Below are 16,006 nucleotides of genomic sequence, written 5' to 3' on the forward strand. Positions count from 1 at the left end.
TTCCATTGATTCACCTCATCGACTTGCATGTACCGTCATGTTTAAATTTTACACAAGTTGACACATTTCCCTGAGGTCTTTATAAGACAGCTGTGACATTTTGTTGGTCAAATAGTGTTGTGTATTCATCTGTGCACACTATAAAAAAATTGTTGGTTTAACTTAAAAAATTAAGTAACCTGGTTGCCTTGAAATTTTAAGTTGATTGAACTGGAAAAAGTGAGTTAATACAATGAAGGAGATTGATTTAATCATCAGAAACTCAAAATAATAAGTTAAAAAAAAAGTCCATTCACTTTTTTGGCTGTACAGCCGCAGAGAAGTTGACCAATGTAAGCTGTCCGGCCGGACAGCTTACATTGGTCAACTGCTCTCATCCAATCACCACCTCCACTTGAAAATCCACCTGGCGTTCGCGTCTCCAACCCAACGTATCTACAAACCAGTGAGGATTTATTGCAATAACTTTGCTAATGAGGATTTTTGGAACAACATTTCAAATCAATATCCAAATCTAAACTAGCAAAATACGTAACATTTTATGTGAATATTATATTTATCAAAAGAAATGGCTATCAAGATCTCTTTCAGAAATAGCTTCATAAGTAATAGTGAAAAGCAAATACTTTCTTATGCACTTGTTGATGTACCTAAACAGTAAATATGTTTCAGGAGCTATTCCCCCACAGCTATAATATTCACATTTGGAGATTACTAGAATATCTCGCATACTTTAGCAGAATACATCATGTAGAAGGAGTATCAGAAGCACTGGAAGTGTGCCGTGAGGAATGATTGAACAGTCTAGAATGCGCAAAATAACCTCACTGCGTCTGAGGTTTGAAGAGAGTGACACGCATAAGCTTTCACACAGGGAAAAAGGTGGCAGCGTTTTATGTGTTCTGTCATCCACTCCCTCTCCAATTAATTCCATTGTATTTCCTTCCCTTTTGTTGGCTTTTTTTCCCCATAAAATGGGTTGTCATGGCAATGTCGAGTGCAGTTACCATGGAGAGCTGCTCATCCACCACTTTAGCCGGGTCGCAGAAGTGGCCAGTTGGAGAAGAAGGGAAAAAAAAAAAAAAAAACAGAAAGGGAAACTGCATAAGTGGCCAGTTGGTTTGTGGCTTTTTTTTTTTTTGCTTTTTTTTGTGAGTGGTTCTCAGATTGAGCATTTTGATTCAATTTGAGAGATGGTAACAGCTGTTCTGAGAACTTTTGACCCACGGCAATGCTCAATCTTATAAACAAATCTATGACAGAATGTTTTTAGACATTTATTTAGACAAGAGTTGAGCCTTTACTTATATTGTCTTTGAGGCAAAGAAAAATCACACAGAGGAAAAAAATAATGCAATGAATTATTTCAGTCTATTACAGATGTTTAGAAATATGATCACTAATATACAGTATATGTGTCTGTGTCTAAAACTATTTATTAGGGAAAAGAAAATACTCAGATATTTTTTAAGGATGTGGCACACACTATTAAATATCAGTCAATAACATCTGACTTGGAAAATGGAAATTAAAGGAAAAGCTTTTGACACTGGACATAGTGTTTAATCTTGAATCCATTATATTAATGATATTACCAGGCAATACACACTCCCAGACTGATATACGGTCACCCACTTTGTTTCCCCCCCAGCTCTAGTGATAAAAGAGGAGCTATGATGGAGTTGTCATGGTTACGCTGCACTCCCCCTTCCCCCTTCCCCGTTCATCACTGTCTCAACACTGGAAATTGCGAGACAGGTTTTGGGTCATTATCACAGATTCATGCTATCTATGGACAGGCCTATTCCTTCCAATGGTCCATTCATCTTCTTTATCATTCCTTTTTTTTTGTTTCACACTTCTTTTGTTCATTTCTTGAGACTGAGAAAAGTCACTCTGATTGCTTCTCTCATTTAAGCTTAAGTTACAGACTTCAGGATTTTTCTTTGTGTAGGGCACACTGGGAAATGTGTTTAATTATATATACTTCTGTAATAGAACTCCATTGGTTTTTAATGTTATAATTACTATAATAAGAACCATGATTTATGCTAAGTTACATGAATGTGAACACCTGTGAAGAATTACAAATCTGTCCTGAAAAACACACTGTTCCTGAATGTTTAGAGGCCCAGTGAACCCATGATCAATCTTTGATTTGACAGAGAACTGCTATAAACTGAAAAAAAAAACTTATTACATATTTCCTTATTTATTTTTTTACCCAAAAGTCAAAGCAAAAAATTCAACCTGTGTAAGTACTACATTAATTAACGAGTTTGTTTGCCCATAACATCTTTAAGAGGTGGAGTTTGGGGATGTTGAGGGATTCTTGGACAGCTGGTGATATGGAGGGCAAGCGGCTGCTTATATACTCAGGCTGTTGATTGAAAGATTTGATTGGCTCACTCCTCCCTAATTTACTGTACGTTTAGGAACTTCATTTAATGAGTTTGTTTGTCCATAAAATCTTTGAAGTCTGCATGAAATCAAACTTCCGTTTCATGCCGACTTTAAGATATTAGCTTAAATTTAATTGGCTTGCTGTCTACTAGAGAGGGGCTTGAGCTTCAACTTGAGCTCTGATATACCCCCCAAAACTGTTGAATAAAAATTTGGGACAGCAAGTTAGAATAACATGACCAAATGATTCAGAACTTAGGAAAAACAGGATGCCTCAGAGCTTAAAGGATTAGTTCACTTTTTTTAAAAAAACTTTTGCTAATAATTTGCTCACCCCCATGTTATCCAAGATGTCCATGTCTTTCTTTCTTCAGTCGAAAAGATATTAAGGTCTTTGATGAAAACATTCCAGGATTTTCTTCATAATGGACTTCACTGGACCCCAACCATTTCAAGGTCCAAATGAGAGTTTCAGTGCAGCTTCAAAGGGCTTTATATGGCACCAGACGATGAATAAGGGTCTTATCTAGTGAAACGATCCAACACTATCTCACGACCAATTCGTACGAATTCGACGCATGATTAAAAAGTGGCTAATTCGTACTAATTCGTACGACCTCACTCGTACTAATTCGTACAATTTGTCTAAACCCATGTGAAGGTTAGGTTTAGGGGCGGGGTAAGGGGTAGGTCATTCGTACGAATTCATACGAATTGGCCAATTCGTAAAATATGTACGATTTAGCAAAATCGTATTAATTCGTACGAGTGAGGTCGTATGAATTGTTACGAATTAGCCACTTTTTAATCATTCGTCGAATTCGTACGACTTGGTCGTGAGATCGGGTTGAACGATCGGTCATTTAAAAAATAAATAAAAAAGTTTGTTTTATAAGCACAAATGCTCGCCTTGCTCTGTTCTGTGACCATCCTGTTCGAACTCGTTCATCAAAATTAACGAATCTTTTTTCGAGTCATTTGGTTGAAATGACTCGAAAAAAGATTAGTTCGTTTTGATGAACGAGTTCGAACAGGATAGTCACGAACGTGCATCACAGAACCGAGCAAGGTGAGCATTTGTGCTTTTAAAAAGCTAAGCTAAGTCAGCTAACTTTAAGCTAAGTTTAAACTTAACTTGATTAGGAGAGCCTACGATGCATCTGAATGGGGGAGCCCACACGGCAATTCAGATGGGAGACCCTCAAAGGGGGCAAACACAGTATGGTGTTCAATCCTTTAGGTGAGTGAGTGAGTGTGTGTGTGTATGCTATATATATACATATACATATACATATATATATATATATATATATATATATATATATTTTTTTTTTTTTTTTTTTTTCGTTGGCCAGAGGAGAACTGGAGAACTGGTTTTCTTCAAAAAGCTTCTTCTTTGCAGGGAGCCGGAGAAAAACTAAAACGATCTTTTATTTTTTTATAGAATCAATCAACTATATCATTGAAAATACTACTGAGATATATATTACTATCACACGAGCAAATGACTAAATGCATGGATGCAAAATCAGATTAATGAATGAAATCCAACTGTTCATTGTATTTCATTCATTAATCCGACTTTGCATCCAAGCATTTAATTGCCATTTGCTCGTGTGATAGTAATATATATCTCAGTAGTATTTTAAATGATATTTGATTCTATAAACAACTATAAGAGATCATTTTCGTCTTTCTCGGGCTCCTTGAACCGGCGTAAAGCGAAACCGGAAGTGTCCGGTAAACCGGAAAAATTAAAAAAAAAAATAATTAAAAAAAACAAAACAAAAAAACATTCTTCCTAGTTCAGATTTCATCCGTGAACTTCATACGCTGCACAAAAGTCCGCCACCATCAATGAATTCGAAGTAAAGGCAGAGATAGCAGCGTTACCTAGCTACTTCCTATGAAAAGACCCCTGTTCCAAGATGGCGGCGGTTTTGACGCATGCTTAGAACCCCCAGGTTTTTAATGACGTTCCACTCCAGCTGATGAGGGTAAAACCGTCTGTTTGCTTCATTTCACTGAGGATTGTTTTGTAAACAAGACTGGATTTGCAGACCGATTAGGAGTAAAGAACAGTGCTGTTCCATGTTCGATCCGACAGGAATGGCACAACACACGGACTCTGGGTCGAACATGTAGCTGCTATGGGCGAATCTATTCCGGTTGCCATTTTACAACATTGGACGTTTTCAACAGTTTTCCCAACGTACACCGACGAGGTAAGTTGAAAAATTCATTATAATATGCAAAACTGTTAACCTCTCACAGCAGTGGGCGTTTACTTCCAAGTCTTCAGTGCGAAAGGCCCATAAAATCTTTGCGTTTCTGAGCTGGTCTCAAACATTTACTGTCTATGGTCTCAAAGCTAGGGTAGAAAATAGCTTATTAGTTATTCGTTTTTGAATGCAAAAACCAAGCGAACGTCATAACTTCACCTCAGAAAACAATATAATAACATTTTAAAAAGCCAGTTCATGACCCCTTTAATATTCAACAATATTATTGATCTGTGTTGTATTATTTGCATGTTATCACTGTGAAGCTGCTGTGAAGCTCAAAGGTGACTTGACTTGATGTATAACATAATACAGTGAAACTATTTAATTAAGGTATACTGTTTTTTATAGTTTCTTCTTCTTCTTCTTATTATTATTATTATTATTATTATTATTACTATTTATTTATTTTGTGCAAAATCCACGGTGGGCCTTTAGTCTTCTTCTATGTATATAACATTTCTGAAATAAAAAGGTCAGACTGAATCTTGCTAACAGGGACTTTCAGCAGCTTTTGTTTTATTTATTCATTTACATGTTGGACGCAGTATCCAAGGAAACCAAACAGGAATTTATACTATCACAAATCACCAGTCAATTGTAGCAAAAAGTTTGTCATGTTTTGGTAGTTTCTATCAGATTCTGTGTAAATAGCAGAATACATAAATATTTATTTTCTATAGAAACTCACATCAGCACACAGGACTATTTGATAACCACTCAACTTGTTTCTTTCAAGATGAAGATAAATACAGTAAAGAGGAATGGGCATTTAACTGTTCAAGAGTCAAAAGCTTCTGCATTTGAGAGGCTTTTATCAGCATGACGGACAAATATGAAGCCATTAGTATGGACACCATCACTTACGTGCACTCAATCTTAGTCCAAATGTCCACTCTCACAAATGTATGGTCTCAAAGCATTAATATTAATCTTGTTTGCAGTAATGCACACATTATCTCTTTACTTCTAGCCCTGTTTTGAGTGAATTATAATGAGTTGCACTAGCTGAGTGAGATAGATCACTTTTAAATAGGTTGATTCCAAGCATTCACAGTTCCCTGACATGATTTCTGTTAAAGAGGAGGCAAAAGTAACCTGGCTTTAATTCACTTGAAGGCAATTTGTCTCCCTAGTGCGATCCCAATTCATTGGAAACTCCTTCAAAGAGACGTAGGAGTTCTTTAACAAAAGGGAGCCAAGTTTCATGCAACACTTCATGGCTAAATTAGCCAATGCGACAGCCAAGCATGCTTTGAAAGCCTTATGGGGACATTTGTACCATCTCTTGGGCAAATTTACTTTTAGGGATAGTTCACTCAAATAAAAATTCTGTCATCAGTTACTCACCCTTAAATTGTTCCAAACCCATATGAATTTATTTCTTCTGCTGAACACATAGAAGATTTTTTGAAGAATGTGGGTAACCAATCATGTGAGGATAGCCATTTGACTTTCATGACTTTTCATAGGCTATTTTATTTTTCCATATACTTTGGAAGTCAATGGCTACCGTCAACTGTTCGATTACCCACATTCTTCAAAATATCTTCTTCTGTGCAACAGAGGAAGAAAAACTTACAGGGTTGCAATGACTTGAGGGTGCGTAAATGATTGATATCTGATGAATTGACAGAATTAAAAAAATATGGGTGAACTATCCTTTTAATATGCTATGGCTCTAAAAGAAAATTGATAATTGATCAGATAGTAAATTAAAAGGTAGAAGAGGTGATCAAAGAACAGTCAAACATTCTCTCAGTTCTCTTCCCACCCTCATCAATATTGTTGTTCAACTAAGGGACATTTGTAACGGTGGCGGCCGCCTATAACACAAAGAAAACCTCAGGCGCCAGACAGGATAAAACCTGTCAAATTTTAAATCAACCCAGGATAGCCAAAAAGTAACTTCCACGTCACGCACATTTGCAGGGAACAAACATTGTGTGTTATCAACTAAACCTGATCCCCCCCCCCCCCAATTATTCAATTATTTTATTCTATTGATAACCTTTAGATTTGTATTTTAAGTCGTCATTTATATTTTATAGTTTTTACAAGGCATTGAAAATCTTTGCACATGGCCCTGGTTGAGAATCTATAAGAAGGATATAGCTTTTACCTAATTGGTTTGTAGCATTAATTGTTTCCAGTCAGCTGTTAGAGCTCAAGTAAAGTTTACTTTTCTCAGTGTCAGCATCTCCGCTGACCTATCAATTCCATTTCGACTTCCGCATGACTTCCTGCCGGAGGAAGGACTTCTGGTTTCACACACTCAGAGATTCACTTAAAGGACTGAATGTGGTTGAACTGCACAGAGGTCTCTGTCGTTGATGCTTATATAGTTTGTGCGTGTGTGTGTGTATATATATGAAGAGTTCAGATGCAAAAGCCTCTAAATCATTTGAAATTTTCTTCTAGAATGGTCATTTTTATCAAGCTTGTATATTTAAGTTCAGTAATTTCACTTACATGACAATTAATAGGTAATCTTCATTGCCAATTAAGTGAAATTACTGAACTTACATATACAAGCTTGATAAAAATGATCATTTTAGAAGAAAATTTCAAATGGCACTTAGAGGCTTTTGCATCTGAACTCTTCATATATATATATACAAAATATATATATAAATGTATAACACTTTTATTTTATCAGTTAATTATGCATAATTACATGAAACCCTACACCAAATCCTATTCCTAACCCTATGTACATTGTTAATTAATATTACTCAATGAAATGTACAATTACACTGTATAGGACATAAATCAGAAATTCTTCTAATATGTTGATTTGATACTCAAGAAACATTTCTTATTATTATCAATGTTGAAAATGTCTTTAATATTTTTTTTGACTTTGTGATGAATAGAAAGTACAAAAGAACAGCATTTATTTAAAATACAAATTTTTGTACAGTAACCCACTCTAAAAAATGCTGGGTTATTTCAACCCAAATTTGGGTCAAATATTGGGTTAAAAATCTAATTGTTGAAGTTGGGTTAAAATTTTAAATTACATTTTTAACCCAACATTTGAGTTTGTCCATATTTTACCCAATTTTGGGCTAAAACAACCCAGCATTGTTTAGAGTGTATAAATGTATTTTCTGTCCCTTAATCAATATAACGCATCCATGCTGAAAAAAAAAATATATATATATATTATTTCCCCAAAAATAGAATTGAGCCGTAGCCAAGTTGAGCGTTCAAACACATTCTTTAAAATGAAGATTTCATGTTGTAAGGTGTCAGGAGGGTCTTTTCAGCTTTGAGGGAGCTACCTTTCATCCTGTAAGTGTATCCAGTTTCACTCTTTATGAAAGCTTCAGGTCTCTCTTTATTGGCTTTCACCAAGCTGTGGTAGAAACCCTTTCAGTCTGTCGATGAATCTGGCCACCGCTCAACACAGATGACTCACACCGATTCTCGAAACACAGGGATGCTCAGTCCTGTTGTTATTAAAAACAATATTATGAAAGAAATCTCATGCCAAAGAAAAAATCAGACACAGATTTCAGCGTGTGAACCAAGTTTTTATTGTTCATTTTTGTGATGGTCCATATTCAATATTAACTCAGCATTTTTCCAAGTGAATCAGAAATACTGTACAATATCAATGACATTAACTAAGAGACATTAAAATAGTCCTTGTAAAGCTAACAGTATACAGTGGCTAGTGATCTGAATGTGCTATCACCCAACAGAATAGGGTTTGACTAAAGTTTTAAGAGCATGGCTCTTCTTTAGCAGTGAAGCCCTCTGTCGCCGCTACTCTCAGAGTAACAGCAGTTCCTGTGGCCTAACAGACCGTCTGACCAATGTCCAACCAAAATAAATGCCTGCAGAAATATTGCTTATAAATCTAAGACTAGTACAGCACACAGGTGTAGACTAGAGGGTAATAGTACACGTTTCATCAGTGTCCTTCGATCGTTACAGTACTTGGGGGCGTTAAAAATACATTTACATTCACATCAAGTATATCTCTAATGATTAAAATAGCACTTCCAGAGTGCAAAAGTACTCTAGTTTTGACTTCCCTCCTTAGTGCGCACATACACATACGAGGCACAAAGAGTGGAAATGTCCCAGCTAAGTGTGTGCTACAGATATCTAACACTACTAACATTGATTGCGTTGAGTATAGTCGGACTAAAAACGACGTGTGCTTGTTTTTTTTTTCTTTTGACAAAACCTAGAAGCAGCAAACAAAAATATTGCGGATACTAAGGCCAGAGGAGCGTACAGAAGGTGCTGTCTGTATGATAAGCTGACGTCTACATCGAATTAAAACCAACATTTACATTAAAAGCGTAAAAGAACACTTCAGTTTAGTGTGCTAACCAACAATCTTTGCGGCGTGAACACACAAATGAACGAGTCATGTTCACTGAGGAATCAAAACTCACACCTGGAGTTGAATCTTAGGAGGTTAGGGACTCACAACATCACAATAGCAAAAATAAAACAGCTTTTTTTATACACACACACACACACACGCGCACACACATTTGAGACAACAGACACTACTCCCATACACAACACATACACTGTTACACAATGTACAAAATAGTTAAATATTCTACGCTTTAACTGTACAATAATATCATACACATCAGTTACAAGAAATAACCTGTTTGCCTTTCATAGATTTCTTACCGTTCATTTAACAAAATGTACACCGATATTTACAGATAATATTCAGAGTCACAATGTACATAAATATACAGTATAGCACTTTGCTCACAAACATTATGGCCTCCAGCACCTCTTGAAAAAAGGAAGAGATGCTTGTTGTACATTTCATCAGTTGCAGTCGACTAAAATATGGCTCAATGTTTACGCTAGAATGAACTTCGTTTCAAGAGGTCTCAGAGCTGCAGTTTTCATTGTTTTCAGAGCAAATTAAAAGTGCAATTGTGTCTGTGCTTCAAGAGCCAAATGATTCCAGATTGTCTACAAAACTTAGTGGATTGACCTCAGTAGTTGAATTGGAGTGTAAAAATAGTAGAGAACACATGCTATTCGAACAGAGCGCATTTGTAATATGCATTACTGTGTTGCCACTATTACCACTACCTGTGACTATTATGTAGAGAGATGCATGTGCTGCTTATCAAATCAGAGAAGTGTAAAGTGAGTGATTTGATTATTGCTTCCCAGCCAAAAAAACTCATAGTAAGCATTTTAATGCTTGTATACATTTGCTTGCTAATGCATGCTCAGATTGTGCTATGTAAATCTGCTGCCGAATTTTGTGCTTGGCTTTGTGCTAATGCAGCCATTAAAGGTGCACTTAAGTTGTGTTTTATAAAACACAACTTGTACACTGTAAAAAAAAGTATTATCCAGATTTGTTATCACAACATTTTTTCTTTAGTCAAATCAACTTAAATAATTTATTTAGTTCAGATAACTTATTATTTTGAGTTTCTGATGATTAAATCCATCTCCTTCATTGTATTAACTAATTCCAGTTCAATCAACGTAAAATTTTAAGGCAACCAGGTTACTTAATTTTTTTAAGTTAAACCAACAATATTACAGTGTATCCCTAAAAAAGTTTCGGACATAAATGAATAGTACGTTTGATAAATGTTTCCCTTAAACATTTAATCTTGTGTATACTTTGACTTCTTTGTTCCCTGTTGATTGTCTTTCCAAATACTGATATTGTGTTCAATGGTATTGTCAAAATTATACATGTAAAATATCTAAGCTGGGAAAGTTTCTGTTATGTAAAGGGTACGGTCAGAAGGGTTACCCGTTTTTGTAACAGATGGTTACGAATGAGGAACAAATATCATCCAGTTCTCTTTTTATTTTTGTGGTCGTGATTTTTTTATTAAATACAACTTGGTTATTTAAATGATAATTTCTATCTGTATTGAAATGATACACAAAACCTTAATGTAAAGTGTCAAATGTGGGCAGGATCATGAATATTTTAATCATTAGGATCTTTAAATTCTTGGCTTAGCTTTGGTTAACTAGTGCATTTGTGTTTAATGCGTATTTTACACAAAAATGAGTTTTGTGAAATAATTGGCCTGCAGTACCGTTGTGGACCTCCTAGGGGTCACGGACCCCCTGTTGAAGGCCCTTCACATAGAATTTAATATTCAGGCTGCCCACGGGAGATTTTAATTGGAGAGCGCTGTACTCTCCTCTTTATTAATAGTCTTTGGTTGTTAATACCTTGGTGTTGTTGAAAAGTTTGGATTTCATTCTGAAAATGAGCTGTTGTGGCTGAGAGAAATATTTTTTATTCAAGTGCAAGGAGTTCAAATTTTGTTCTTAATTAATGAACCAATTAAAGTTGCATCTATTTTTGTCAGTGTAGATATAACAATTGGCTTTATGCACAGCTGCACTACTTCCTGAACTTCAGCCAGCTCCTTGTTTCCTGTCTGCCATTATTGGGCAAACTGGATTAATTCAGGTGTGTCTGATTATTGTTGCCATGACTACTGAGGTCAGGCACACCTGAATTAATCAATTTGTCCAATAATGGCTGACCGGAAACAAGTAGCTGGCTGAAGTTCAGGAAGTAGTGCAGCTGGGCATAAAGCCAATTCTAGCGTCATTTTGTGCTTGTGTGGTGCAGCTCTGGGGCCTCTTGTCGAGAGAAGGTAAAGTGCACAAACCCAAAACTGCCACAAGAGAACAACAAAACAAACAATATATGTTTCACACAAATCATTAGAGTGTAAGCGATAATGAGAGGCACCAGCTGTGCTCAGCGGCGGGGTGGGAGTATGTTCATCTCAGAGATGAGGCTGGGCACATATAGACACGCCTTCAACACACTAATCAACGGCATAACAACGACACCTTGTGGACAATCTTGTGCTATTGCAGGTTATATACATTAACATTATTGTACTTTACCACACACTGGACAACAATAAACTACTACAAACAAATTGTGCATGTAAAAATGTGTAACAACTGTGCTGATTTATGTATCGATGTGCTCTTTTGACAATCTTATCTGACTGTGATTAGAGTCGACGCACAACAGACTAGTTAGCAATTCTTGTCTAGGTGGATGGCTTCACATATTCCTAACCTCCTTATTCTCTTTTTAAATCGTGGGCTCGTAAAGGGAAAGTTCTCGTAAAAATGTAAACATGTTTGTCATCATTTACTCACCCTCCCCTTTCAAAACCATGTGACTATTTCGAATTTAAACAGAGCAAAATGTTTCGAAGAATGTATGGAACAATCAGTGTGAACAATAAAAGTGAATGGGGTCTGGAGGTGTCAAGCTCCAAAACATCACAGTTGAATGAAGCACGATTCACGATTCAATTTACGATTCTTTCGCAAAATGTCTACTGTTATGGTGCTTTTCGTATTTTTTTAAGCTCGACAGTCCCAGTCTCTATTGACTTTTAATGGAAGAAAAAACGTAAATAATCCTGAAAAAAATGTATGTTCCTAAATCAATTAATATTTTGTGTCCATGGACGCAAGGAAGTCATAGATGTTTGGAACAACATGAGGGTGAGTAAATTATGAAAGAAGAATTTTTAGGTGAACTGTCCCCTTAAATTATTTTCTCCTTGTTGTTGTGAAATGCAGTGGTTGCTAGGGATACCAGAAGGCCCTTATAGGAAAATCTTGAGCCCCCCCACCCCCACCACCACCCGTTCATTAACATGCAGCCGTGCTGTTTCTAACACAGGTTCCCCTAGGTAACCAGCCTAGTCCATGTCTATTTTTATCACAGAAGCTTTTGTGACAGACGCTAAATCTACAAGCCGCTGCATGATCAAAAGCTGCAGTTGTACTCATCAGTGTTTCAATATGACCCACAACTCCTGTCCCACTCGTCTTCACAGTTCACACCCTTTTTCTGCTATTCTTCTATTTTTATTGGAACAAAGAGTAGGCTATCTGTTAAACACAAACCAAATTAAACAGGAGAATATGCTTAGGCTTTCTATTAGACAATGAGCGTTTAAGGGCAGCACAGTTTTCACTCTACACTACACATAAAGGGACTACACATTACACAAACCAAGACTGTTCCCTCTTCCAGCGCAACATGTTACCTTATAAATACACTCACCTGCTTTTCCATATCAGGTTAATTTATATGATTTTTTTTAAATATATTGTACCACTTAAATATAAATTTTAAATATATTGTGCCTGCTTTTTTGTAATGCAATTTTTAAGAGAGAAAAAAAAATGCAACAAAATATCATACAAAGAGGCTTATATATATATATATATATATATATATATATATATATATATATATATATATATATATATATATGCTACAGTTCAAAAGTTTGGGGTCGCTAAGATTTTTTACAAATATTTTCGAAAGAAGCTTACCAAGGATGTGTTATTTGGTGAAAATATGGTTAAAACCATAATATTGTGAAATACTACATTTTAACATCTATTCTGTCACTGTGGATAAATGTAAAGCATCCTTGCTGAATAAAATTATTTTTTTCTTTCAAAAAACAAAATCCTACTGACCACAACATTTTGAATGATAGCATCTGATCTGTGAATGTCTGCTGTGTGTGAAATCGCAATGTCATTGTGTGTGTGTGTGGCAGTTTGAAAGACTTCTTACAATATCAGATTGAAATCCACACAGATTACCTCATAATGTATTTTACACATATTCCAGATCAGCCGGAAATCAGAAAAATCCCAACTCTACAATCTTATCTGTTTAGTGGCCATGATGAGAAAATGTGTCTTTGGCCCTAGAACAGCAAATTAGAAATCAGGCAGTGTTAAACAAGGGCCAAACACTTCTCTGTGCAGTAAACTCACTAAAGTAAATAATCTGAGATTGGCATCTGTAAATCATAAGCAAACACCACTTAATGCACCCTTAGATTTCTTAAAACTTAGATTTCAGTAACATTCCCTGTTTGGAACTTATTGTCTTCACTAAGAATAATTATAAATAATTCTGGTTAGTCTCCACCGAGCATGGTAACTTTCAGTAAAAACCGAGTCCAGCTAATGCAGATTTCTCCACTCGTTTAGAACTGTGTCGCAGAGTAAAGCTCACAATAGCAGCTAATGCCACTCAATTCATTTATATTATTGCCATTGCAGAAGTGGAAATTAAATATTTGTTTATTTTCAGTTCATTTGTAATTTTAAAGTTATTGTTGTTGTGCTTGGTGGAGTTACATGGCTCAAACCATATCCCTTATTGCATCCTGAAAATGCCATTCCTTGTGCTGTGTGAAAGTCACCAACCAGGCAGTCATATTTGTTAAGATTATAAAAAAAATAAAAACATTTAGATAAGACTTTCCAAAAATGAAACTTAAGAAGAAAATCAGATAAATCCAGTTGCAAAACCAGCATTAACCTGACACTGATACTGAATGAATTTGATACTGCACTGAGACGACAGTATTTTTCTTGTGCATGAATACATATGTCGCCCTCCTGTGCTGAGACTGTTGATGTGCAGTCAATAACCAAGAACACTTATCAAATGAACATGTACTTCAGTCTGTAACAGAAATCGAGCTATCGACTCACTCTACTGTCAGGTGGTCTGTATTTAACAGTGACACTTACATATAGGACTCGTTATAATAAGTGAAAGCTTTAGTTTAGAGTCGTCTATCTTTATGATCTCTAAAGGTGGGTTTAATTCAATTAAATTCCTTGCATGGCATCTTTTGTCTTGTGCTTTTTGTAAGATGCACAGAGTTCAGCAGCATTGGTAACACCTTAACCTAAACAACAACTATTACTACAGCACTCACAGAGAGGGATGTGTTACACCCCTATGGCCCCAAAAGCCATGACAGAGACCAAATCTGCAGCTTGAATGTTTTCATTACCTTCTTAGAGTTGACATTATTTATCTATATGCAAAAATAACTTACCAAATAAGCCACCTTACACTCTGATCTGAAAGCTCCAGGCTCTCTTTCAGCTTCAGACCAACATCTGTAGTCCGTATGAATAATTGGGCCCAGGGACGCTGTCTAGTCAGGGAATTCGTAAGGATCTCTGTGTCTTTCTGTTCGTTTTTCTTGTGGTCCTGCTCCTCTGGATGGCTTGGGTTAAGGTGTGACCAACACTAGGTCCTTCTCAGCTGTTCGGAATCTTCTTTCTCGTTCCATCTCAGTCTCAGGGTGGTGGGTTGGAGGATCATGACTCAGACTTGGGAGGGGCAGGGTTGGTCTGGTAACCGCTGCCGTAGCCGCTGATGGAGGTAGAGTTGGTGATGAGCTCCACAGGAGATGTGCTGCCAGGGCCCAGATAGGCCCGATGGCTGGGCATGGGAGAAGGGGCTTCGCTGGGATTCTTCCCGAGGATAAACCTCGTCTCATCTTCTAGAGTGGAAGCCTCCTTTGCCAGGCTCTTGCGGTAGGAGACAGAAAGCTTGTTGGAGCCGTCTGGGAGCCAGTTAAAGTGTCGGGCAATAAACACCAATGGAAGAGGAAGCATGGCCACAACGATCAGAGCAAAACACATGACTAATGCCCAAGGAGGATAACTCTGGAACCTCTCCATGGCCTGATTATAGGGAAAAGGAGAGAAAAAAAATGGTGAAATGCAGTGGAAGACACTAAGTTTAAAGTCCTTGAATGATTTTCCAATTTAAAAATGTCATCAAAATCTAGAATTCATTGCTAACTTCCTCCTTGAAATACATGTACTATCATTCAAAAGTTTGGGGTCAGTAAGATAAAAACAAAAACAAATATAGCTGCGAGCAGCGATGGCGGGCCCAAGCCGGTGGCACCGCAACCCCGGTTCCTTTAGTTACCTAAAGGCACCCGGGTAGCGGTGCCGAAGGCTTTGGCCCTTTTATGATTAAATGTTAAAACGGCTTGCCATACTCTGTCATTTCGACTAGTCACAATTATGTTACAGATGTCTTAAATGATAATACAAACTATCCAAAATGTAATTACGAATAGACAGAAAGACGTTGTTGATATCTACAATGTTAATTCCGGACAGGCAAACTTAGCTTTTAAATGTTAAAAGGGCTTGCCATACAGGGACGTAGGCTCAGAGAGAGGCTCACCATATTCAAACCAAAATATCTGACTTCCTCTTGGTCCGAGCTAATGACTATGTATTAGAAAGTTGTCCGGCTTGAGGAGTACAATGTATATACCGATTTTTGTAACTGTAGATAAAACTAACAACCCCACTTTTGTCAAAAGGTGGCGCTATTTAGTCCTTGCACATTGCCCGTTTCTGAAACTTTGCACGTCTACTGGCTAATAAATGTGATGTATCTGTTGAGTTTCAAGCAATTTCAATTTCAATTTGACTGTTGAAAAGAAGTGCGC

The 16,006-nt window shown here is 36.7% G+C and overlaps 1 protein-coding gene across 1 annotated transcript in view; it reads right to left on the reverse strand.

The window, feature by feature from the left end:
• Window positions 1–13,553: 13,553 nt before the first annotated feature.
• slc6a17 (solute carrier family 6 member 17) overlaps window positions 13,554–16,006 on the reverse strand; it is a 32,001-nt gene continuing 29,548 nt past the window's right edge. The window contains exon 12 of the mRNA XM_039658117.2: window positions 13,554–15,218. Coding sequence (XP_039514051.2) covers window positions 14,850–15,218 — 369 coding nt within the window. The 3' untranslated portion in view covers window positions 13,554–14,849. The remainder of the gene's footprint in view (window positions 15,219–16,006) is intronic.

Source organism: Pimephales promelas, chromosome 14 (assembly GCF_988280905.1).
Source record: "Pimephales promelas chromosome 14, fPimPro1.hap1.1, whole genome shotgun sequence".
Taxonomy (NCBI): Eukaryota; Metazoa; Chordata; class Actinopteri; order Cypriniformes; family Leuciscidae; genus Pimephales; species Pimephales promelas.